The sequence below is a fragment of the Anastrepha ludens genome, chromosome 6, assembly GCF_028408465.1.
Source record: "Anastrepha ludens isolate Willacy chromosome 6, idAnaLude1.1, whole genome shotgun sequence".
NCBI lineage: Eukaryota > Metazoa > Arthropoda > Insecta > Diptera > Tephritidae > Anastrepha > Anastrepha ludens.
This window is the reverse complement of record NC_071502.1, coordinates 36,378,560-36,406,477: the sequence shown is the minus strand read 5'-3', so window position 1 is coordinate 36,406,477 and position 27,918 is coordinate 36,378,560. Positions and strand designations below refer to the sequence as shown.

General features: G+C 34.4%; 1 protein-coding gene across 6 annotated transcripts; it reads left to right on the top strand.

The window, feature by feature from the left end:
- Positions 1 to 5,744: 5,744 nt before the first annotated feature.
- LOC128866938 (netrin receptor unc-5) lies at positions 5,745 to 27,385 on the top strand. 6 transcript variants are annotated; one of them, XM_054107994.1, is made up of 13 exons: positions 5,745 to 5,936; positions 6,100 to 6,363; positions 10,474 to 11,126; positions 11,193 to 11,409; positions 16,917 to 17,125; positions 17,204 to 17,282; positions 17,362 to 17,532; positions 17,594 to 17,647; positions 19,180 to 19,434; positions 19,503 to 19,631; positions 19,683 to 19,851; positions 19,911 to 19,984; positions 23,460 to 27,385. In XM_054107994.1, exons 3-13 carry the CDS (start codon positions 10,542 to 10,544, stop codon positions 24,794 to 24,796), a joined length of 3,279 nt encoding a protein of 1,092 aa, XP_053963969.1. In that variant the 5' UTR covers positions 5,745 to 5,936; positions 6,100 to 6,363; positions 10,474 to 10,541; the 3' UTR covers positions 24,797 to 27,385. The 6 variants fall into 6 exon arrangements, with proteins under 6 accessions (XP_053963969.1, XP_053963967.1, XP_053963971.1 ...); XM_054107992.1 differs by having other exon boundaries at positions 5,745 to 6,029; XM_054107996.1 differs by lacking the exon at positions 6,100 to 6,363.
- The last annotated feature ends 533 nt before the right edge of the window (positions 27,386 to 27,918 follow it).

The following is a 27,918-nucleotide window of genomic DNA, read 5'->3' as shown; positions in this document are numbered from 1 at the left end:
TGTCTACGTACAAGTTCTTGAATACATACCTTAGATTCTCCCAAAATAGCTTCAATTCCAGATCGACAAGCGGAATGCTTCATAACATGTATGTTGTTACGTCTGCACTCGATTTGCGGAAGTGCTAACATTTCCGATAAATCGCATAAAAAAATTCTGCGTGCGTCTAGTTTAGTGTAATTGTTATTTTCTTTGCATATAACAAAACTTCCTAACGCCATCACATCTACAATATTGTAAAAAAACGCAAGAGTCCATCTCTTTGTCTTCCTTTTAGTAGTGTATCGAGGTAGCATTGGGTCCATGGCATCAACACACACTTTATTTTTGTTGTAATACATTATTGCTGCTGGTTTTTGCTTGGCGCCTTCAACTTCCTTGTCATAATGAACCGTTGATAGTAATATCACTGCTTTGTTCATCTTAGGAACGTATGAACAAATGGCTACATTGTCTTTGTGGAATCCAAACTCAGAGAAAAGAACTGTCCTATTCTTGTGCTTTTTCATTTCGGGTGGGATGCATGCTTTATTGCTTCGAAGGGCTCCAACGTATGACAGCCCCAAGCCAATTAGACGCTTACATAAATTAAAACTGGAAAAGAAGCTATCAGCAACGTATTAGCTCATTTTCTCCTTGATTTTTTGCTCTCTCCTCATTGGGTTCTTTTTCGGTATAAATATTTCCAATCAAAGGATAATGGGTTTTTGCATCACATGTCCACCATACTTTTATACCGTACTTAGCCGGTTTTGAAGGTATATATTGTGTAAATTTTGTTCTTCCTCGATAAGGAAAGAGTTGTTCGTCAACAGTTATCTCACTATACGGTCGAAAATTCTTTTGAAGATTTTCATTTAGAACGTTCCAAATGTCTCGAATTGGCGCTGCTTTATCAGTTTCAGAGCGAAAAGATCTAGTACGCCCGTCATAACGTGATATTGTCAAAAAACGACGGTAAGACATCGTTGCTCTGAAAATTGGCATCTGGTTCGTTTTCCACAAAACTGACGCTGCCTGATTATTGTTATTGCTGACCCCTGCTGCAATAAGAATACCAAGAAAACCTCTCAGCTCTGCTTCGTTAAGATCTTGCCATTCTTTTAGATTAGTAGGATGTTTCAAGTTCCATTTATTTGTTTTTGCCGTACCGTACTTTTTTGTTTCGCTTATAATAATATATGATATATAATATATATTTGGTGTAAAAAATGCATCAAACACTTCAACAGGCGAGTTCGATTTGATAGTTGGTCCACCGGAAGAACGCAGTATATTATGGGAGCGAATGCGACCACTCTGAGGCACTGTCTTACTCCAAACTGTCCCATCTTTGCCAATAAAGTTGTTACTTACATCAGTATTGAAATCGTCATCGCTTTCTGAACTACTATGATCTTCCGCGACTTCAATTTCATATTCAGCTTCAATATCTGAAGCTTCAAGTGGCGACTCATTTTCATCATCTAAGGCACCAAAATTAGAATCATTATCGCCATTTTCGCTCTCATTCTCAATCTCTTCGGCCAACGCATTTGCGACCAACTCATAAAAATTTGGATCACTACGTGGCACATTATCATAAATAAAATCTATTTTTCTACTATTCTTCACTTGAATGCAAACAACAATTTATGACTTCAAATGACACATTCATTATGAAAAAATAAAAATATTTTGTATTACGGGATTTCAAATTCAAATTAGCAAAGAGAGCCATGCACAAACCAAAAATAAAGTAGGCCGGTGCATACAAAAGTATATTGCCAGTACGTTATACGCGTAAGGGTCTAGACCCATTAGTACTTAATGTGACTTTTTCACTGGAAAAGTTAATTTATTATATATCTATAAAATTTTATAATTAACTGCATGAAAAAAACTATACTAAAATACCAAACCAAGGATATCAAGAAGCAGTAAAACATAAAAGAGCCTCCTGTCATATAAAATAGTGAAACAAAGTTTAAAAAGGTCTGGCTGGACCCATTGGTACAAATGAGGGTTAAGCATACACACAGAAAATTTAATATCGTTCCGGTGAATATTTTCGAAGTTGCACGCAAATTTGAAAAGGCTTTTCAGAGTGATTGTAAAGTGCTTTTCAAATTTTAAACGCGTTTTTCTCAAAATGGTGTTTTCAAAGTCGGTGACCGACATTACTCGAAAACAGCTAAACCAATTAGTCTCAAATTTTAACATGAGCTTCTTAAATATATTTTTTAGTAATTAATCGAAGATTTTTTCTCACCGATAAATATTTTTTTATGAACAATTCAAGGCCGATATTTTGAACAAAAATTGTTTTTTTTTCAGTAACCGCCATTTAAAAAAAAAATATTTTGCTTGTTCCTTCGATTAATTACTATATTTCCCTCGATTTGTGGAACAACATTAAGACGCACGCAACAAATATGAGGAGGTGCTCGGCCAAACACGCAAAAGGGGTGCGCCGAGCCACTTATATATATATATATGTATACATATATATAATTACTAGATTCAACATTACTTTAACGAAATCTGTTTGGTTTTCTAATTTCAGAGGATCCAGTTCAGAGATATAGTGGTCACCGCAAAACGTCTTTTTTGAGAGGACTCCGGGAGCTCAGCTGTAGCTCCTTTCCAAATAAATATTTTTACTAATACTAAGTCTTAAAATTCATATAAAAGATAACACAATAAGTTTTCTCAGAAAAAATTCTTTTTTTCGGCCTTTCGGCCCCTGCAATTAACTTTTCTGTGCCTTGTGACTGGCACCGCAAAGTCCACAGCAGCACCTCTCAGTCAAATTCGTTGCCATTGTGACAGGGCTTTAAGTTAGCGAAAGTTGGAAAATAAAAATTTGTGTGACTGCTAACTTAGCTGGTAGAAACTGTTTAAAAATATGCAAGCTTTTTTACTTTTTTATTAAATTTTAAATTATAAAGTAATATAGTGCCATCCTCAATTAAAGCGATGGCTATAGGGGTTTTTTAATTTTCCTCCATAAAAATTTCTGCTAACCATTTTACGTTTTTCTTTTCGAAATTTATATAAATTTAAATAATCGGTTGTTTAAAAATGTTCCCTCATGCAGTATTTTTCTTTTGGCCGGCGTTGATAAATGCAGGCATATTAATATCTAAATGAGAACAATTACTACCTAAATTTTATATAAAACTTACGTTTAACGCAACTTTATTATGTTCAGGTCAAAGAATATTTCATGCCAACCATTTAAATCTTGCTTGTCTGTTTGACGTGGCAGTTATCTACACTAATGACTTCAAGAAGTATTGTTAATCGGTCAAAGAGCGTGCAAGTCTTTATTTCTAGGCGGTTTTTGTAGTCGTACAATAAATTTTGCTTTAAATAAATATGTTCAATGTACGTATGTATGTACATATGTTTGTAATTTAGTGTATATAGTAGTAGTAGTGTAGTATAATTCATTTAAATAAAGCAAAACCTCTTCCGGATAAAAATTAAATTAAATCAGTGCAGTGGCAATACTTACATTTTTTGTTTCAGATGAGTAATTCATTTTTAGCTGTCTCAATTGTACTGCTGGAGCACCACTATTTGAGAAATCTTGCAGCATATATTTACCAAAAGCTGCACTCTTATACTCCTAACATCAGGGAGGAAGATATAGGTGAGTATCAGGAATTTTAATGGATATATCACCTCACCGAAGATGCTTTATCAAAATCCACTATTGCAATGAAGAGCCTTCGACGAATTGCAAATGTAAACAACTCTTATAAGCGAAAAAAAGTATTTTAATTAAAATGAAAAACACTGAAATACATGTATTTAACAAGCTTTCTTGATTCAATCGATTTATAAATCATACTTCAAAATACTTGTTAGTTTGTATGTTTGAAATTTTTCACGGAGACGGCACTCACTTAAATGGAGGGAAAGATTTAGTATAAAGTAACACGCTTTGAAAAAAAAAGGCTGTAAAGGGTGGATAGAGGGGTGTATCCCTACCTTAAAACTGAAAACCGCACCTTCCGGAGGGTTATAGTTTAATTTAATTTATTAAATATTATTAAAGCTGTGTAATTTAACGAAAAGTTGATGGTGACAGACACCTCAAATAAGAACGATGTTCGCATGGAGAGACATTCACTGAACGGTTGTTTGTAAATCTATAGTATTTTTTGCTTTAGTTTGGAATTGAGAAACATTTGCGAAAATATAAATATACAAAATTTAATTTTAGAGGAAAGTCGACTAGAAGGGTTTTGCAAATTTGTAGAATTTTTGCTTAGAACATTTCAGACCCGACCCATTAGATTTCTTAACTACATATGTACGTATTTTTTTACAATTTTTCCATGGAATACAAAAATTTGTTGCACGAATTTCGTAGCAGCAATCAATTCTTCGCTCGTTTCCTTTTTCGGTTTGCATCTATATGAATCGAATACACTATTTTTGAGCTAACATAACAACAAGTCATCCTCAACTGCCATCCTCACCTTCTTCAAATATATCCCTTTCCTTTCATTTTACTTTCATGCTAATTCTTCCAATGCTTTGTTTAGCGGGTTCGCAATAAACTGCTATGACAATTGTCAGATATTGTACTGTCGTGCACTCATCGAACACGGCTACTAGAATAAAGGTGCATTCAAATAGATGCGGTAAAAAAAATAACGCAGGAATTACAATGGGCGCCACGGTACGAGTGACTTTTCCATTATAAAGTTTCATCTGTTCAGAAGGAATTTTATCAAAACGACTAAATTAAAATAAATACGACTTTACAGGATTATTTGAACTTGTACGAGTTAAGGTTTTTCGGCACATTCAAAAAAATTATTTTCTAAATTTTTAATTACCAGACAGACGTGCAACATAAATAAATCGAAATAGTCAAATGTCCCTTTTGGACTGATCCGATGTGGTTAACTCCCAGTCCGTAAATAAAAACCGAGATTTTCCATACAATTAATTTTAAACCCAAAATATGAAATTATAATATAATCCTAGATAATACCCATACGTTTTAGCATACAACTCTGTGTTTTCTGTGTAATAGATCGTTAATTTTTACGCAAGCAAAGATAACCGTAAAAGTAAAAATTAAATAAAATGGATGCCGGCAAAGAAAACTGGTTTGTAGACATAATTATAATCAAATTTTTTTAGGTATTATTAACTATGCATTCATATAACAAAAAAAGCGTGTGTCCATAAACGAGTGTTCTCTTATTACTTATTATAAAATGTAATATCGAATTTCGAATGCGTATTGTTGCCATAAGTTTTCGAAACCTCAGTAAACGTCGTTTACGGATTTCCTCCAACTATTTGTTATTAGCAGCCGATTTCGCCATTAAATTAGCTATATCTTATCCTTGTATTTTCTTCTTACTACTTTGATGCAAACTCAACGCGAAAGTTACATGTATACGGGCCTTTACATTTTCATGTGTTTGTATTGTTAATTCTATCGATAGTATATGTTTCTTACATTAATCGGAAGGCATACTTATATGTACATTGGAAATATTCAGACAACAAATATAATATTAGTTTTACGTGCATATTTAATATTGCTTTTAACTTTAATATTTAAAAGTTTATACTATTGCAGAAAATAAAATTTCCCTCCATATAATGTTTATTTATATATTTGATATATCAAAAACTCTCCAAAACTATCGATAATAGCGTAGACTACTTCGACTCCGCTTCGTAAGAAACGTATTAAAGTTACGTTTGTGTTTTGTTTGTTGTTGTTCCTCACAATAGCAAACGTTACGTCAGTCAGATGGAACTCCTGTTCTCCCTGTCACAAATTTGTGTACATCTAATTGGTGCTGATGGTCAAATTAATACTTCTAATTAAAATTGACTTACTTCTCAAAATGTAGATCGTTTTTAATACTGATAAATAAGTGGAGACAAAAGTGCTGCGAAACTGATGTAAAAGCAAAGTTAGTGTTTGGTTTAAAGATATTGGTTAAAGACATATGTATGTATGTATATTTTCCTCTTCTCACGAATACTGCAAAGGAAAACCCATATACGTATACATATACAGATGCCTATATATATTGCGTTTGACATATGAATGGAATCCTGAATGCTTAATTTAAGGATCAGTTTTTGTTGATGGCGAGCTACATTTTGAACAAAAAATATATAATGTGTGGAAGTGCGGGTCATAATATGTAAAGGTGACGTCCTGCAATTTTCCGAGACAGTCAATAGTGTCATGTGGAATTTTAATACGTATATAGTGTTGTGTATATGCCGATAGCACGAACGAGACCGAACACAATGCGGACTGCACCCTTAATTTATGGATAATAAACATTTCCTAAGGCGCGCTACTGTTGCTTAGTGTGGGACGTGTTTTCCGTAAGTTTGGAATGTAGTATAATGGTACAACACAGAAAATCGCAGATTTGTTATTAAACTAAGCCTTGCAAAAAGGTGAAAACCATTTACATATGTATGTATGTACGTATATTGTAACGTATATTTGTAAATAAATAACTTAATTGTAAATGTTTTACTAATGAAAGACAAATCTCGCTACTAACAGGGATAAAATACTTCGAAAAGGCAGATGTCCATATGCATAGATTTTAAAAGGAATTGTTAGTGCATGCATTTCTTTGATATTTTTTTATACTCATTTATGTGCATGCATCTGCACTTGTATGTAAAAGCACGATTAAACTTTATTAGTAGAAGTATGTACATATGTATGTATGTATTTTGGTATGACTTGGTAAACGCTGATACAGTTATGGGGAAATGTTTAGTATAATGCAACACGCTTTGAAAAAAGGATGTAGAGGGGTGCATCCCCATCTTCAAACTGAAAACCGCACCCTCTGATGGCTTATAGTTTTTAAGTATTTTATTTTAAAGTTGTGTAATTTTGCCAAAAGTTGGTGTTCCCAGATTCCGCAAATAATAATGCAGTTCGACTACTGAAAGATGTTTGTAAATCTGCAGAACTTTTTGCTTTGGTTCAGAATTGAGAAACATTTTTGAAAATATAAACAATGTTTTAGGGAAAAAAACGTCGAAGGAAAAAATTTTGAATGAAACCGCGCGATTATCTTGAAAAGTATGATATAAAAAGTATCACAAAAAATAATAAAGTAATTAAAAAACAAAGAAAACGGTTTATAAGTGTAATGTATGGTTTCGATAAGCTTTACAAAGAGGCCCTCGCTGTTTTTTTGTAAAGAACTCAAAGAAAGAACCCTCATCGGCCAAATTACGGCTACTCCTCCACAGTATTTGAAGGCAAATAATCGCAAAAATCTTATTTCTGGAATATTTGGATTTATAAAGGTTGTTCCCGTACTTTGTCTAAAATTTGCCATGTCGCATTATACTGAACCCGACAGCAGTTATGTTCAAATTATTAGCAATGAAAATAACGGTATTTTATAAAAAATATTTGACTAAATTTTAAAGTTTGTTCAAATGGAGATGCAAAAATAACATTAAAATGATCTAAAAGGCAATACAAATATAAAGTAATATTTAATAATATTAAATTAAAATTAATATTTAAATATATAAGTAATTTTCAATAATTTAATAATAAATGAAACTAAAATTATAAATAATATTGCAGCTTGTCTAACCGAAAGAATAAAGATATTGCCCTAAAAAAAGAAATCTGAGATTTGTAACCTACAAGCTTACCCAATTTTCAGCAATTCCGTCAGCAGTCCCTAATAACTGTTAGAGACCACTATAATTAGGTATATGTATGTACATATGTACATATATGCAAAGACCAAAATATTTTTCAAAACAAAAAAAAAAACTTATATCCTCAAAAAGAAAAAAATGATGTGTTCTAATTAGATATTATTGGATTAGTAATTATCTACTTTGTGGTCCAAAACAAAAAAATGGTAAAAAAAATCGATGAATGTACCATGGGCCAGTATTAAACTGAGCAAAATAAACTGCAATCATCTGGTTAATTTGTCGTCCGGCACTCAAACTTTGGTAAATACATATATTCCGAATTTTGTTGGAACTTTTGATCGGCTAATAAAATCATCGCTTTGCTTTTTCGCATTAATACAACTTATGCCAATGATTGGAACCCCTATCGACAAATTTTTCTATTTGCCAATGAAATAGATAAGTAATAAGTTTAATTATTTCTCATAAGTTTAGATTTGTTAATTTAAAAATATTTCCTAATCCTTTTCACAAATTTGTATGATTAAAAATAGAAATTTACACAAGATTCCATTTAGCAGTTCGGTTAGGTTCCGATAGTGTCTAGTAACAGCGAGTAAAAAGTCGGTGAAGGTTTATCTCTGCTTTGCAGTTAAACTAAGTTTCATCATCATACATGTTTGCGTGCCTGTCCTGGTTGAAGCTTGGCTTGGCTTCGACTAAGAATCGCGATCCCTTGCAGACACCCTCTAGTTTTCCAGTCCAAAGGTGTTGCCATCGTCATTAACTTTATCAATCCAGGTTTTCCTTGGACGTTGCCTATTATAAGGCACATACAGCTTACTATTGTAGATTTTGTTTTGCAATTTCGTTTGGGTTCATCCTCTGAACATGTCTAGCCCACTTAAGATGCTGAAGCTTGATGTATCATAGTTGGCGCTTTGGAAGTTCTTTAGCTGAGCTAATCATTCATAGACGATAGTTGGCGTGATCTATTCGCACCGACTCAAGATGTGCTGTAAAATTTTTTGCTCAAATATATTAAGATTTTCTTAATCCGCCATTCGCATCTCGAAGAGATGATAGATCCAAGATATTTGAACGATTCCAGCTGCTCAAAAGTGTCGATTATCGTGGCAGGTTTACATTCATTTGGAACTTTACCAGTGCATAAACATTTTTTTTTCGATTCGTTTATGCGGAGGCTGAGGCTTCTGGCTGCGTTCTCAAGCTTTAGAAAATCCTTTTTCAAAGCTGCAGTACTCCAGCATATTAGAACGATGCCATCCGCGAATGTTAGAATTTGCGATGATTTCACCATTTTAGTGCCGTTCAGGCATTTACCACACATCCACGTAATCTCCTCCAGGGCAAATAAGAATAAAGTTGAGGCAAGTGGATCACTTACGCGGCTTTCGCTTTTTCAAAGTGTCATTTCAACCAATCTTACACTTAAGCAGTCTTAACTAAGTTTAAACGCCCAATTTTGGTGGCTTGAAGTCAGTTTAAAAATTAACCATAGTTAAACTAGCGCTGAAAACCTGGGCCTAATAGTGGCCGGCGATTGCTGGCGTTTAATAGATGAACATCTTTAGTCGAAAGGTTCATTTAAGCTGAGCCTCTACTACTGCTTTCACAAAGCATTTGCATTGGGAGGGTTTCTTTTTGCATTTTTTATAAGCAATTAGTAGTTTTAAAAGTGCCTTTTAGTTTTTACATTCGAAGTTTACATTCAAGCCGCGATCATAGCCGCTGAATGCATGAATGTGTATCCTACATGTAAGAAAGGCCACACTCGCATCGGCTCCTATATGTTTCTGTATAAACCTACATGCATACATACATACCTATGTATATAAATATAGTATGCTTGAATACTTGTATTTCTACGTACACTTATTAACTTATCTGGAAAGGCTTGTGTATGACTTGAATAAATTATTTGTGACTAGGTATTTATATGCGTATGTATGAATATGTATCTGTAATTGTTGTTTTATTAATTGCAATATTTCCTGCACAATTGAAAATAACTTATACACATCTACATACATACATACATACATATGTACATATATGTATTAGGAAAGAAGATGGGCGTCTGCTTATTCATGATACAAAATGAGTGAGCGTTGAATGATTTTGAACGCAATATAAGTGTTCTTGCATGCGATAGTTTGTACCAATTGTTACTAACTATCACGCATTAGTGTTTTTTTATCCAAAAAAACTGGCAAGAAAGGAGAAATTGAGAGCACAAAGTAGCATTTCATTTTGAGGAGAAATTGTAAGTTTACTGCATAATTTTTTGCTTGTAAGAATTTACCAGTAAGAAAAACGGCTGTTTAAAAACAATAAAATTAGAATTTTTAAATATCTGTAGGGAAAGGTTTAAATGAAAACAAAGTAGCATAAGAAAGTGTTTATTTACGCTCAGATCGCGGTATATTTAGGATGTTTTACAAGTTTTGCGTTCATGTAATTTTTGGGATATTTATGTACCTCTCTTAGAGCAACAAGTTTTTATGGCGCGCATTTCAAAAAAGGTGAAAAAAGATAATTACAAATTTTACTGTGATCTAACCTGTGCACTTACGTATGTTACTTTCTTTTCTTTTACATTTTTCTACTACAGATTTTTCAAATTTCAGGTTTTTATTTGTTTATTGCATGAGCAGGACGTCGCCACCTTCTGTATTCTCTCCACACTACTATAAAACACTCTACCAATCTACTATTCTATTAAACGTAGTTTTTCATATACAGTTTTTCATGTACATGCATTCATATGAACGTTTATAATTCCAGATTTTGAAATTTATTTACTTTGCGGAAAAAATTGGCGTTTGAAGAAGTGGATCTGAATCAAATTAATAATGATAAAACTCAGAAAGTGTGATATACTCATCGCTTTCTTATTGGGTTTTAAGATTGTGGTAGTGGCAAATCTACAACACGCCACTGACTTAATCCCCGAGCAGCGCAATCACAACTTGCCTCTAACAGAAAAGTTTAATAAATATTTAAGAAACCAGGAAAATGGCTCTTTAAATAATTCAGAGGTAGTGCTGCCCAAATCATCACGCGTTTTCGACAGTGGTTTCGATCGGGAAAATGTAGAGTTTTCAATAGAATCTGATATAACATTCCAAGGCAACGAGAGGCCAACACATGTTACGGAGCCTATACATCGAAAAGAAAAAGTAGTTATAGAGTCTACTAGCCAAGCACAGAGTGAGATACGCGCTTATGAAGATATTAATACGACCAATAACAACGATGAATTACCCAAATACGAAAATGTGGAATATGAAGAGCGGTCATCTGGTACCATATTGTCGAAACTTAATACAGCTGAATCTGGCAACGCTTTGCCAATATTTTTAACCGAACCAGAAAATGTTTATGTCATAAAGAATCGACCGGCGGTTCTCAAGTGCAAAGCGGCGCATGCACTCCAGGTAGTCTCCCATGATATTTCTCAACAAATTAACGCATAATTAATGAAAAATATTTATTTAATTTAGTTACTCTTCAAATGCAGTGGTAGTTCTCAGCCTCCGCCGTCAACGCATGACAAGCATGTCGACCCTCATACTGGTGTTCACGTGGAAGAAGTAACTGCTACCATACACCGCGATTTGGTAGATGAATATTTTGGCAAGGGTCCTTTCAAGTGTGAATGTCAAGCTTGGTCGTCACGTGGTGTTGCTAAAAGTCAAGCAGCTACTATAAGTATTGCATGTAAGTTCTTTTTGTTTTTGCATTAAGTATGTAGAAGCAGTGTCGTTCCCATAACATTCGGTACTACGTTACCGGAACGACCCGGATTTGTATCCGGCCAATGACTGTCACTCCAGCAGCATTCGCCAAACCATTTTCGGATCTTTATGCTGGCGCCATTAAGATATTGTGCGATCCACATACTGCACCAGCAGACTTGTATTGTATTAATTGTTTACCAAAAGTGCGCGGAGAAAATCGGCAGCTCTCACTACTATTACCTTGAAGAGAAACGATCACCTTATATAAGGTATTCTTCTGCAATCCCAAATCGGCAAACAGTTTTGTCACTAATAATGACATCTTAAAAATGAAGCTAAAGCCTTTCATTCCCAGAACGGCTTTTGAAACATATGGCGTAATTCGAGGAGTTGCTCTTTACCTCTCCAATGAGGAAATCATGAGAGATATAAAGTCTGCTAGCAAGGTAAACTTCGTTCAACGTTTTCTTAGACGTGATCCGGAGGATTCAAGCAAATTTCTCCCAACCTTCTCAGTTAAGCTGGGATTTTTGGGCAACAGCCTACCTAAGGAAGTCAAGCTTGAGTATACAAATTTTCAAGTAGAACATTACTTTCCATCTGTTAGACAATGCTACAACTGTGGAAGATTAGGACACACACAAAAAGGCTGTAAAAGTACTAAACGCTGCTTGCTCTGTGGTAATACGGAAGTTTGTATATCGCCCTGCAAAATAAGTCAATGCATTCTATGCAAAGGTAACGACCATAAATATTCAGATAGGGAGAAGTGTCCAGTATGGAAGAAGGAAAATGAAATCAATAAATTGAAAACCGTAAAAAAGTTATCTCGTAAAGAGGTGCTAAATACTTTCTTTCCCAAAAGCAACAACCGCTTCGATGTCTTAGATGTTGAAGATACGGATTTTCCGGTACTGGTTGAGAACGACAACATGATCGACTCTAATGAAGTCATAAATCGTTCCTTGACAAAAAAGAAATATAGCTCAGTTGTCAAGAAGGGTGCAATTCCCAAACAGCCTTCTGTCAAGCCTGATAAGGTCTTGAACAAAAATACCAAACCTCGTGTGGTTCCAGTCTTTGAAAGACAAGACTATCAAATTACTACCCAGCTAGAAAAGGTGTTATGGGAGCTAGTGAAGATAGCTAAAGCTACTTGTGTAAGACTTAATGATACTGAGACCCTTGCCCAGGTCACCAAACTGAGCGGTATGAGGGATCAGATTTTGGCTAATCGAGACGTAGCACTTTTTAAGTGCGGTTCGGCATCAGTAGATTCATTAGATGAAATGTCTGCAATATAATTGCCAATCATTGAAGACAAATATAGACAATATTGATTATTATATTAATAATAATCGTGTTGATGTGGTTTGTCTTAGTGAAATATTTGAGTACAATGAAAATAAATGTAGAAAATTTATCAATTTTAATATGATTAGAAAAAACAGACCAGATGGCTATGGGGGTGTTGCCATAGCCCTGAAAAAACTGATTCAATTCAGGAGCATAACGTTCGCTTCTAATCTGGATATAATTGTTGCAAAGACGGTTAATTTAAACCCAAACTTTGTAATTTGTGCGGTCTACTTCCCTCCAAGTCTACACTTAAATGAATTTGCGACCGAAGTCAAAAGGTTGTTTCAGTTTCTAAACGGTTTTAGAAATGTGTTAATTTGTGGGGATTTCAATGCCAGATCGACTGTATGGGGTGACAGTTTAAATTCACCCAGAGGTAAGAAATTGGTTGAACTTGTAAATTCATCCGATTTCTGGTGTCTGAACAATTCTTGTTTTACTTTTAAAAGAGATCTAAACAGGACCAATGGGTCGGTTTTGGATCTAACCTTCACAAATGCTCCTACCAACTGTACTTGGAATCTTCTGCCTTTTCAGCTTGGTGGTAGCCACCATTTCCCGATTCTAATAGAGTTCTCCAAAGTTAGTATTAACAATCCCAAATTTCTGGCCAAAAAGAAGCTTCTAAATGCCTTAGGGGATATTTCCTTTGATCCATCTTTTGAAATGATTGAAAATAAACTTCAAGAAGAAATATCTGCTGCCACCTTCCGTTGGTCTGAGAAATGCAAACCAAAGGCTTGGTGGAATGAGGGAATAGCCAAGTCCTATCGTCTACTTGTTGCTGCTTACAAAAAAGCTAAACACTACCCATCTCCGGAAAATTTGGAAGTAGCTTTGCAACGCAAGAAGGTGTGGCAAGCTGAAGTGAAAGAGGGCAAAAAAGAAAATTTTGAGGAAAAAATAACGGAGCTAAATTGTAATTCAAATTCGAGAGAGGCGTGGAATTTTGTTAAATGCCTTAGAGGAGTAAATGGATACTCTGCAGACTCTAAGTGGAACTCAGACAATAATGATGTGTACCTTAAGCATTTGAAATCACAGGTACCACCCAACTCTGCTGTCTGGCAGGAACTACCCAATACAACTCCTGTATCCAGGCTAGCCTTTCAGTATGATGAAGTGGTCACGGTGCTTAATGCCAAAAAACGGCGCTCAGCAGGAGGCTGTGATGGAATAACATACGACATGATTCGCGCTCTCTCTGACAAAAGCTTATGCAACCTTTTAACAACGCTAAATGATGCTTTTCTTGCAAATAATATTAGAGAATCGTGGAGATATATTAAGATTGTTCTCATTCCAAAAAAAGATAAAGACCTCACAGACTTCAAAAATTTTAGACCTATTTCCCTGATTTCAGTCATGTTAAAGTTAATTAACCAAATGCTCAAGCTAAGAATAACCGATGCCTTTGATGGGAGTCGCGCCCTCCCCAGAAACTCTTTTGCGTACAGGAAGGATAGATCGGCTGCTATGTGCATCAATCAATTACAACATGAAATTGCTGTATGGAAAAATAGAGGTCTTAAGGTTATACTCCTTACCTTGGATATAGAATATGCCTATAACTGTGTAAGGGGTAATCTGTTAGTTGATATACTCAGAAAAAAAGGCATAGAGAGTCATTATACGTCCTGGATTGCGAATTTCCTATCCAATAGAATCCTAAAAATTGGTACGGATTCGATTGTTGTAAATGACGGCTTACCCCAAGGTAGCTGTTTATCGCCTATACTTTTTAATGTCTATACGGCTAAGTTGCACGATATTCAGGATAATTGTACCTCCATCTATCAATTTGCGGATGATTTTATTATTGCCTCATATCATAGAGATTTTGATTTGGCTGAGGCCAATCTCCACAGTAAAGTTCGAGAGTTTAATCTTGTGGCAAATACGTTAAATCTGTCATTCAACCTTGTGAAATGCAACCTGATGTATGTTGCAAAGGGAAACCGTAAAACTCTGAACAATAATTTTGGCAGTGTGATGATTAAACAGACAAAAAGTATTAAGTTCCTTGGCCGTGTAATAAGCTCATCACTGACCCTAGGAACGCACTATGATCAGATAATCAAGGAATCGGCCTTCAATTTAAATTTTTTCAAGATGCTGACTTCTGTCAGGGCTGGGTTACACCCTCAGACTGCTATGAAGTTCTATAGAAGCTTTATAAGATCAAAAATTGAGTATTGTAGGACCACTACCGGTCATGCAAATAAGACTGTGATCAGAAAGATTACTACCTTTCAAAATTGCTTCCTTAGGAGAAGTTTAGGGGTTCCTCCAGCTACACCAGTTCCCTTGCTGTATGCTGTTGCCCATGAGTTACCACCCACTGAAAGATCTCTTTGGCTTACTGCCAAAGAAATCGTAAAATTAAAACAAACAAACTCTAGCATTTACAAAATGATTGAAAACTCTGCAGAGGCTAAATCCAGTTATAGCTTTGTTTTCAAAAAATTTGAAGAGATTTTTGTGAATACCAATGTAAATTTAATGACTGTAAACTGTGAAAACTTGGTGGTGATAGATGACTCCTTGTCTAGAGCGAAAAGCAAATTTTCCAATCATGAAATTAAAGCTATTTTTGCTGAAAAAATCGATGAACTCAAGCGTGATGGTGTCGATCTTCTGGCAACTGATGCGTCTGTTGAGCTTAATGCCGTTGGGTGTGGCATTTTTAATGTTACAAACAACACGGAGCATTTGTTTAAAATAGAAATGCGAACCTCCTCCACTTTTGGTGAATTGTGGGCCTTGCTTAAGGCCTTAGATATTGCGAAAGAATGCAAAATGAGTAAGATCTGTATCTTTACTGATAGTCTGAGTTCATGTCTGCTGCTCAAGAAAGCGAGCTCCAACAACTGCTGTGTTACTCTTTTTAAACAAAACGTAAATGAATACGGTTTTGATAGTGTTCGGGTGATTTGGACGCCTGGACATGTTGGTATTCCAATAAATGAAAGAGCCGATGCTATTGCAAAAAAAGCTGTTTGCTACGGCTCAATATTGAGCGTAGAATTCACTTTTGAAGAGGCACTCAGAATTATAAGAAATTTAATACTCAGGGATTGGTATGACGGCTTTCGTTCATTCTCAGAAGAAAAACCAAACCTTTTTGCCAAACTGCATGATTGCTTGCCGACAAAACCTTGGTTTCATAAAGCTTCCTTTGATGTCAAAATTATCAAAATGGTAAATAGAATACTAGTAGGATGTACTTATGACAGCGTATATTTGCACAAAATAGGGGCCGATAACACTGATCTTTGTATGTGCGGTGAAATTAACTCGTACGTTCACAGAATCTTTAACTGTCCACTCCTTAATCACATCAGAACAAATTACAGCTTTTTTGATTCATACACAGACCTCGTTTCCATATTTAAAAACAATGAAGTCTTTAAGTCTTTTATTTCATTTCTTAGTGCTGCCAACCTTTCTTTTTAAATAATTTCACTCTCAAAACTTTGATGCACCAGAGCACTTAGTTTTACATACCGAAAATAGGTATTTTTCAATACCAAACGTTGAACACCCTGGCTTTTTGTGGATGTAAAATCCCGCCAAACACATCTCAAATTCCAAAAAAAAAAAGAAGAGAAACGAAGAAGGCTAGGAAAAGGAAACCATTCCCATGGCAGCCGGTTCTACGTTACCGGAATGACTCGTGTTTTCCCCGACTTAGGGCTGCCGCCCCATTAAACTAGCCTTGTCTAGTGAACCGTTTTTCATCATCAGGAAAAGGAAAAAGCTTGTTTGAGTGCAGAAATTAATAAAAAAACCAGTAGCGAAATTTGTTTCTTTAGAAATCATATCGAGCGATGTTAATTACTTGAAAAATTTTTCTTCAGTGAGCTAAATTCACAATTGTGCATCGTATGCTAGCACAATCATAAAAATATCAAACTCGTTTTGACATTACACCAGCAGATGGTAAAATTACACAGCCAGCGCATACACTATCAATCGGCTGGCTCAATCACTTGATGGCGTCATGCTGGTGTGGTGTATGTAACGTACTATTTATATGATTTATAATTTAGACTTTGTTTTTGCAGTGAGGTTATACGAAACATCAACTATTCAATGTATTCATTAGCACTATTTTTGAACTTTCAGATATTAGGAAGCATTTTACTACGTCACCCACCTCCCTAAAGGTTGAACTTGGTTCCAAAGCTGAATTACATTGTGATCCTCCTGGTGCATTTCCCGAACCAAAAATAACATGGTTCAAAAACAATAATCCGTTGACAGTTTCTAACGATCACGGAATTGCTATATCTATCGATGGTACTACCATCACTTTCGATATTGTATCTTTACAGGTACCAAAAACTTTATATACTCCAAATGAATGTTATTACGCTTAACAAATTACTAACGTTTGCGTTTCTAATATGCAGGATATGGCAAACTACACTTGCAGTGCCGAAAATGTTGCTGGTAAACGGATATCAGACTCAGCAGTTCTAATCGTCTACGGTAAATTTGCGCTTGAAATTAAATTACACAAATTTTTAGTTAAATCCTTTATACCTAATACCCATTTGATTTTTATTAGTAAACGGAGGATGGAGCTCCTGGAGTCCTTGGAGGGAATGCAAATGTTCCGGAAAATTAAGCCAGGGTCGAAAAAGAGTTCGTTTTTGTAATAACCCGATTCCCTTGAACGGCGGCTCTCTTTGCTCTGGTGCACAAGTCCAAAAATCTGCTGATTGCATATCATGTCCAGGTACTATTTTCACTTAGTTTTTTCTTACAATTTTGCTTATCACTTTTTCTGAAATAAATAGAAGAGACGCAAATTGTAACAGCCGACGGATATGATCCTTTATCAAGTAAGAAACGTAAGTATTCTGCTAAAAATTTTAAATGTTATTAATTATATGGTACTGGATGAGATACTGAGATGAGCAGAGGACACAAAAGACCACGAGGTCGGTGCACTAGACCGGGTTAGTTTACAAAGCTCCAGACATAGCAAAACACTGATATTAGGAAAGTAATGGGATACCTTCTGATGCCCCCCTACAACACCTACATAATGAGGCACAGATGCTCCCTGTCAAGGAGCAAAACAAACTGCTCAGCAAACAGTTTCTACTCGGGTGCTACCGTAGGTATTACTCATTTAGACACCTGCTTGAACCAGAGCCGCCTCCCCCAGGCACGTGAGGAGGCATCTCCTCCGAGATCTAGGACAAAACTAACCGACAACTACTGGACCGGACAGTGTTTAGCCATACGAGTACACTCAACGACATCCATCGGAAAACACTAACCACCTAAACTCCCCACCTCTGAATGCCGTAATCTGAATCCAACCACCACCCACAGCAGATGAAGAGGTCCGGCTACCCCGAGAGACCCGCGCTACCTTGGCACAATTACGTTCTGGATACTGTAGCAGACTAAACTCCTACCTATCCAGAATTGACTCCGACATACAAAACATATGTTAGCATGCGAAGACACTGCGTACGATACTAACCACCTTTTTACATGCCCCATCAAGCCCACTCACCTAATACGTGTGAGTAAGCCCACTCACCTCGTGTTTAGTAAGCTGCTATAACAACAACAACAACCATGAGGTCGAAGTGCAAGCTTCGAAGTAATCTATCTATCCACTATACTATATATATATAACGAGCTCCTCCTATTTGTGGTGTGCGTCTGATGTTATTCCACAAATGGAGGGACCTACAGTTTAAAACCGACTCCGAACAGCAGATGGAGGAGCATTTTCGAGACAGAATACGCTCAGAGGTTTGCCGCTATTAGAAAAAACGATCTACCACACACACTTCTGAATGGTAGTTACGCACCAACACAATCGGCTACGGCAGCCGCATTAATTAGGAACGAATTATTTATCCCTTGCAAGCGAATAAATTCCGAAGTTTATGATTTTACTAATTTATAATTTATAGAGTTGCTGAAGTCTGCCGATATTTAGATACATGCCACAAATTTCGCACTGACTACTCTTGGGGTACATAACTCTATATTATCGATTAAGAAATTTGCACTTGCACTAAAATAATGAGGAATATAGATATGTATAAAAACGGATGTCTGTCCTGGTTTTGAAGGAAAATATCCCTAATTAAGGGAATATCTCTAATTTCCGGCAGTGTTCATGCAACAACCCATATACATTTGTATTCTGCTATTTTGGTAAAACATTAGCTTTTCTTTTAACTCTCTTGTCTACGAATGCCGAGCAAACTGAAATATCTTGAGCTTCGCGAATCTTAGATTTCTTACAGTTCTATGTTCATTTGAGTACTCACCTATGTTCGGTAGTCGATCGTGTTTTTGGACCTTATGCATTTGCCTTTTCAAAATAAATACTAAGAAATATATTTACTTTCAGTAGGCAGATGGACGCCGTGGAGTGAGTGGAGTTCGTGTTCTTCCGACTGCATCCAACTTCGCCGACGAAGATGCGTTTTTCCTGCTTCGGACGATATGAGTGTTGAAAGCATTGAAGATTCAGTGCTATCAGTAAACATAGCGAATACTAACAATAACGGCGTTGGTGGACTGGGGTTCGGAAAGATTCAATGTTCTGGCAAAGATATTCAAACAGCCGAATGTCGTGGAGAGCATTGCCTAATTGGCAAGGATGGTAAGACTGTCGAAAACCTATTTATTATTAAACAAAAAACATTTTCTATTTCTAATTCCCATCTCAAGGCTTCGATTGGACTCTTTATCTTGGCTTAGCGTTCGTTATTACTGTCTGTATTGCATTTGGAGCCGCTCTGATTTACTATGCACGGCGAAATTTATCTATTAATTCCCATTATAATATGACCAGAACCAGTAAGCAATGATTATTTGCTGCTATTTTCTTGTTTTAATATTTTATTGCAGATATGAACTCTGATTATGTCCAAGGAATAAATAAGAAGGGAATCAATGTTGAAACCACAAATGCCAATTACGATTACCCCAGTTCGGATCACAGATTTATGTCCAATGATCACATCATAAGTTGTGGAGTTTCTGAACATCACTATGACGTACCGAATTTATCTGCCAAGTAAATTGATGACTTAAACCAAGTTCATACAGCAAATAAATAATTGTATTATTTTACAGTTATACCAACCCAATAGACGAAATAAGTGCGGAGTATGTCACTGATACACCAGATACCTCCACAGCAGATACTTGTAAGTATTTTTACATTCATGCGAACTAAAGGAAGATGTAAAGAATATACAGAATATTCCAGTTTTATATAAAATTTCAAACAAATTAAAAATATAAATTTGATTTATAGTATAAGTAGTAAATTTAGCTTTTAGCTCGATCTCTGCCCTTAAGCCTTTTGGTTTTACGTCACTTTTCAATAAAAAGGCGTTTAAGTCTCTTTACAGTTCCCACGACTGTCGGTTGTTCGTTACCGGCACAAGCTGGATTTAAAGGACTGCCAAGGACTGTCACTTCAACAACATTCCCTAAAAAATGATTAACATTTTTTTTTTGCTGTTATAACAACAACAGCAACGGATCTCGTAATTGTGTTAAGTATTTTGCTCTGCTGCTTTTTACTTCAGCCTTGCCAATAGGTATTTATAGATTTCTGAATATGAAACCTCTGTATTAGATGTTGAATGTTGACAGCATTTGCTGTATTATATACGAGTATCACCACTGCTCCAAAAACAACAACAAACAATCAGTTATCTCAGGTCAGCGCTGATTTCTTGTTTACTTGCCAGTTCAAGCTAACGAACTTTAGTTTCATGTACAATATTTTTGCTGAAACAAGGGCATGAGCTTGTGAAAATATGTCATTCCGTTTGCCACGCAAGCTGGTTCTACTATAATACATAGAATGATTCGGATTTTATACGAAAGCTGCTATTTCAGTGGTCTTAGGTGCGATTTCTTCAATGCTTGCCACTGGCACTGTATTTGTTTTGTATTTCTCGTTGATATTGGACAGCTATTAAAAATATGCTTCAAGAAACTAAGCTGAACGTTAAAAATCCGACAAAAAGTCAAAATATCATTTTAGCAGGAACCTTCGTTAGTTGTTTAGCCGAGCTCATTCTCCTATTTCTGGTGTGCGTCTTATTATTTCTCTACAAATGGAGGGACCTACGGTTTTATGCCGCCTCCGGACGGCAGACGGTTTTTTTATGAGTAGCATTTTCATGGTACAAATACACAATACACAAATAAAAAATATCTGTCATTTCCTATGGAGGGGCGGCCGATATTGCAAAACCTTTTCTATCATTTGATGTTTCATGCCCATAGTGGGTTTGGAAGCCGACTACAATAATAAAAGCTGTCGCGTGGGAATAATATGGTCGAATGTACAGTGCAAATGCGATGAGCTAATTATCTTTAGATGTCCAATGCCTTGAATTTCAATGATAAATTTGGATGAAATTCTAGACATTACAGTTACATTACCGGTTGGCCAATAAGCACCAGATTGTTGTCTGCAATTACGATTGTTTTTTAAACCGTGTGTAACACTTATAAATTCATAAAATAATGAAAAAGTTTCATATTTTGGTTCTTTTCTTTACGGAACCATACATAAAAATTATCTGTAATGTATAGAAAACAGTTCAAAAGCGGAAAAAGTATTATGCTTCGAAAAAAATTAGTACATCGGCTCCATGAAATTATTTTTTTTGTCAAAAAGTACTTACGTTTTACTTTGTTACCGTTTTTTCAAAATGAATCACTCGCACTTTATTCTGTTTTTCACCCACTTGCAAAAAAGTGGGGTTATTTCGAAATGTCATAAAATCATAGACATTATTTTGCGTTTTATTATTGCTAAATATATTTGTTAATGGATCAAAATAGTTTGAATTATTTAATAATATTTAATCTGAAAATAAAATAAAATCAAAACTCCAATACCATATATGCGCCCGTTTGCGGTAAAGGGTTAAAAAAAGTGTGAAATATTAGATCACCTCGAAACGAGCAGATCAATAAGATGCGTTGCAGATGGAATGTTCTTGAAACGTTGAAAGCAGTTAAATCTCGATACTTACATATTTGACTAAAAAATAAATGAAGAGTTAAATTTTTTGAGCATACACACGTATCTTTTAAGAAAAATCTGTAAATAACTTAATTTTGGTCAGTTTTACTAGTTTTTTGTTATTAATAATTTTTTTATAATAAGTTTTTTATACAATCTTATGAAAGCCGAATTTAAAAATAAAATAAATGAATAAAATTGTAAGTGAATTAATTTTTTTATAAAATTTTATTAATGTTTTGTTTTTAATAATTCGTTCTTTTATATAAAATTGATATACAATTTTATGAGAACTTAATTTTTAAAACAAAATAAATAAAGTAAATTAGTTAGTTTTGCTCTTTATTTTTTTTTTTTTATAAAATTTCATTAATTTTTTTAAATAGTTTTTTTATATAACATTTTATGTTTGTTTTTTTATTATATTTATGAAAGCTAAATTTCCAAAATAAAATAAATAAATAAAGTTGTAAATGAATTGATTTTGTTCCTTATTGTTGCATATAAAATTTTATTAAATTTTTGTTTTTAATATTTTTTATAAAATTAAATTATTGTTTTTTTTTTTATACAATTTTCTAAAATTAAACAAATAAGTAAAGCTTTAAATGAATGATTTGCTCCCTATTTTTTATACAATTTTATTAATTTTTTGTTTTGTAATAATTTTTTTTTTTTAATTTTATTTTTGTTTTTTATACAATTTTGAGAAAGCCTAATTTTTTAAATAAAATAAATAAATAAAGTTGTAAATGAATTGATTTGCTCCTTATTGTTTCATATAAAATTTTATTAATTTTTTGTTTTTAATATTTTTTTATATAATTTATTTTTTTTATACAATTTTATTAAGTTAAGTTTCTAAAATAAAACAAATAAATAAAGCTTTAAATTAATAATTTTGTTCTTATTTTTTTATAAAAAAAAAATATTTTATGAAAGCTAAAGTTTCTAAAATGAAATAAATATATAAATGAAACTGTAAATGAATAAAGTTTGCTCTTTACTTTAGTAATTAATTAAAATAAATAAATACATTTTTTTCTATAAAAATTTTTGGTTTTTTATACAATTTTATGAAAGCTAAATTTCTAGAATAAAATAAATAAATAAAGTTGTAAACGAATTAATTTTGCTCCTAATTTTTTATCACCTTTAATTAATTTTTTGTTTATAGTATTTTTTTTGTCTATATAAAATTTTATTTTTGTTTCTTGATACAATTTTATGAAGGCTAAATTTCTAAAATAAAATAAAAAAATATAAATAAAATAAAACAAAGTTATTAATTAAAATAAAATAAATAAATAAAAGTATATTTGTCACAAATTGTTTACCAAGTACACGCCAAGCTTGAAGTCTACTATATTTTGCAATAAGATACGTTATAAACTGTCAAATGATTCCACAAAGTCCAAGCTCCAAAACACGAATAGAGTCAAATGTGAGTGAGAAACAATTTTTCATCTCGGTTAGCAAAGCGCACTCAATTTTTTAGATGAAAAAACGGTCCTTGGAAATATGGATAAACAACAATAGATACTAGATTTTTGAAAATTTAGTTCATAACTGTATTTAAAATCGAATTACATTTCTACATATAATTACTAAAATAAATTCTTTCATTACAGCAAATTCTACTTACGATATAACCGGCAAAATTTCAATACCTTCCGTCTCCAAAAATGTTGCAACTGAAATTTTTAATAATTGTGGAGGTAGTTTGAGCCTTTATAAAGGAGAAATAATGCTGCATGTTCCAGAGTTTGCCATCGGCAAAAATCAAAAGAAGCATATGTCCTTGATTCTACTGAGCGACGAAAGCGCTCGAATATCCATACCCTGCGCTGAGCCTTTGTTTGTATGCAGCACAATCATCTACTGCTCACCGCGAAACTATAGCTTCCAGAAACCAGTTATAGTAAAACTGCCGCACTGTCTGGTGGATCCCCGGCAATGGAATGTGAACATATACCACGCCGATAACGATCATTATGACATCAATTCAAATTGGCGGAAAATAATCGCGGTTGGAGAAGAAACTATAAATACCCCAGTTTTCGTACACTTGGAAGATAGCCATTTGTTCATCATGACCGAACAATTGGGACGTTTCGCAGTCGTCGCTGAGCCGAAAGTGCACAACAATCACCAAGCTTCTATTAAAATGCGGCTTATTGCTTTTAGTCAGCTAACGCCAAGCAACTCAAACTGTAGCCTTCGAATATATGTCGTAAAGGACTTTCCTAATAGTAAAGACATTTGCACGAATATTGAAACTAAACTTGGCGGTACAATTATGGGTGAAAGTGAATCTTTTGATTTTCACTTAAATACTTGCGATTTAGTTATTCGTGTTCGTAATACAGGGTCCAGTTCGTGGGACATCAAAGAGCACAATGACTATGAACAGATGATACCCTACAATCACATACTTAATAATAATTCAATTTTGCACTGCGAGTTTAGTATAAAACGATCGCTAAACTCTCCGCTGATATTTGAGGTGGATTTCGAGCAGAGTGGTTTGGAGAGTAGCGAAAGGCAAGTGCATGCGTTCGTTATTTCAAATGAACGTTTTCCGCAAACCGATGTAACAACGCACACATTCGACCATCAGCAAGCAATTGTCTCGATTGATCGTGATAGCAGTTATGTGAATGAGACGAATAGCTTGAGTAGTGTCTATCTGCCACGAACGTGCAAGCGACTTATTTGCGCTGCTCTGGACCCACCGCGTCAAGATGAAAAAGATTGGCGTTTGTTGGCGAAAAAGCTCGGCACTGATCATTACATAGCATATTTTGCTACAAAGCCTTCGCCGACCGAGCAGATTCTCAATTTGTGGGAATGTCGTGCAAGTAACTCCTCGCGTACAATTGTTGAATTATTAATAGTGTTCAGTGACATGGACAGAGAAGATATAAAGCAAATTATAACAGATACTATTGGCCCACTTTGGGTGTGAACAAAGCTTTGGAAAGCGGAAAGCGATTATTATTGATATGTTGAGATGCCTTTTATTTGGAAAACTAAGAGATTATAGTAATAGACATTAATAATTAATAAGATAAGTATATGTATTGCTACATACTCATTGACTAATAAGTAGTTGGGGCTCCCAAAGTGTTTCTTACACAGTCGCGGTCACAACCCGGTTAATTGCTTCATAAGAAAGTGTAACAAATTACATGATATATTCACCTATTTCACCTAGGTATGTTTTAGCTACTCTTTTTGCAGATGTATATACTTTGAAATTTTATTGAAAATAAGTTGCAAGTGAAATTCAACCGAATATACATATACAGTGTACGCTCTCCTAACGGACAGCTCTCTTAAGCTGCGATTAGTGATATTGCACTTTAGCCAAAATCAGACATATAGGCATCACTGTAAACGATTATAGGTGGCGCACCATAACGCCGTAACCATAACCGTTGCTGTAGGTATCTATTTAATTTAGATTTTTCGCGTAAGCAGCTTTACTTTACATTTGTTTTGGTATTTCCGATAAAAATTTGAGTATTAGAATTTAACGACGAAAAATTAAATGACTTAGTGGAAAAGTAGCCGAATGAGGCGGCCGCCGTAGCCGAATGGGTTGGTGCGTGATTACCATTCGGAATTCACAGAGAGGTCGTTGGTTCGAATCTCGGTGAAAGCAAAATTAATAAAAACATTTTTCTAATAGCGGTCGCCCCTCGGCAGGCAATGGCAAACCTCCGAGTATATTTCTGCCATGAAAAAGCTCCTCAGTGGGCTTGAAACTGTAGGTCCCTCCATTTGTGGAACAACATCAAGACGCACACCACAAATAGGAGGAGGAGCTCGGCCAAACACCTAACAGAAGTGTACGCGCCAATTATTTATTTTAGTGGAAAATTATCCTTGTTTTTGTTTTGACAAAATTTAAATGTTGCCATTAACTCTACTTCAATATCGGCTGTTTATAGTTGCGGCATGACTAATCGTCAAATGGTGTAATGTTGGCTATGGCGTTATGGCTACAGCACCACTAATTGTAGCTCTAAGCGAACATTTTTTTCAGTACATACCACAAATCCTTGAGTTTTTTTTACACTTTTCTCATAAGCGGACACCTCCCATAAGTGGAAAAAATTTTCAGTTCCTTAAGTGTCCTTTTAAGAGAGAGTACACTGTAATACGCCTTTACATTTGCATCTCGTATTAGGTCAAAATTCAAAACATTAAAAGACATTCATAGCAAAAAAAAATAAAATAAAAAATAAAAAAAATATAAATTGCAAAAAAGTTATTTGCATAAAAACTGTGATCAATAATCTTAACAATTACCAAATGTACACCTTTACCATTTTCGTTTACTCATCATTTTTCGAATCATTTCATTATTAAAGCAATATCAATACTCGTAAGCCTACAAAACGCATTTTCAAAACATTTACTTGCATCAAAAGCATTATCGAAAAATTCAATGAAGATAAAAAATCAAACGGAATGAAATCTCTTGCACAACAAACCCAGGCTAAAATAAATTAACAACTTTAAATTCAGCTTTATTTTATTATTTCTTTCAAAGACTATACCACCAAACCTTCTGCTTGCAATGCGACTCAATCATAATAACTTTGCGATTTCTTTCATTTAGAGTCTAAAATTAAAGATATTACCTAGAAGTTAAACGAAAAATCTTTAAACGCATAAGAAAATCAAACTGCTCATTGCTTTCGCTTTCATTTACAAATACGCAGCACCTGACATACCTACACGCACTAAAATATGGCAAAAGCTTTATATTCGAATTTATTTCCAAAGACAATTTGTAAGCAACTTTGAATCTCTTTTAATTAATTTCTAAATATTACTTAGCATAAGAATTTTGTTTTTATTTAAAATTAAAAAATGTTATGTCCTAATGTTCAGGGTAAATATAGTTATTCATCTAAAGTTGCATAGTTTCAAAAACAATAATTATTCAAAAGTGCCGAAGCCTACGAAAAATATTCATTTTCATTGAAACGTTATTGGTTAGTTATAGACTAAAAATTTACTTAAGTTTATTGTGGCCATACGCTTCACTACGGAGCGTCAGGAATAAATATTTATGTATTGTTGCACGCGTGCATTTGTGTTTTTAAAATCTAACAAATATATTTTCGATTTAGATAGCAACTCAACACAACTACTGTGGAATGTAATTTCCATGACCGCGATTGTGTATGTGTATGCATAAGCTAACTAAATTCTCGTATACATACATACCTACATGTGTAGCCAAATATTAAAAGCATGTGAAAAACAATTAGTGTCCAAATTTTGAAAGTGGAAAACTGAAAAAAACAAAAAAAAAACTAAAAAATGCGGTGCCAAATTCTTCGGTTATTTATTATCCATTTGAGGAGGCATATGTATATGTATTTTATAAAGTTTAAAACGACTGCTCAACGAATTCTACTATGTGAAAATGTGTCTATTTGAAACGAATGTAAATTAACACGAAACATAAGCATAAACGTATGCCTGCACACAGGTAATTAGTTAAGTGGATTGGACTGTAAAACAAAAAACAAAACATTGTTCACGGTTAGATTTAAGTGATATGCTCAAAATACAATAGCTCTTACTTGTAAACTAAACATTAATTATGTAATAATACTGTAATAGTAGTTGTAAGGTAATTCTACATTTTTTAGAATGTTCTTTAAAGGAATGCATAAGAAGAATGTTAAGTATAATTTTTATAAATAAACATCATTACATTAAAAATACTTTCTTGTGTGGCTTATGTGAATCTAAGCATTCAAATATGGTTACTTGTACACCTTAATGCTGAAGTCCTACGTCCGACTCTGCTACGAGTTGCAGAGTCGATGTGTTCAATCCGCGTTGCCGTAGCCTTCTCTCGGAACTCGTAACGTTGTTATGCCTGAATCCGACGCAGCTGGTTGGTACAAGTGTCGGAGCTGAAAGAGTTTTTTCAAAAGTAATAATAAAATAAAATACTAGTTTGGAGATAAAGAACTCCATTATTTTTATTTCTTATTTTGCGCAAGTGATTTAAAACTGTTTTATAGTCGATCTATAGCTCCTGGGCGGTGCTACGGCTAC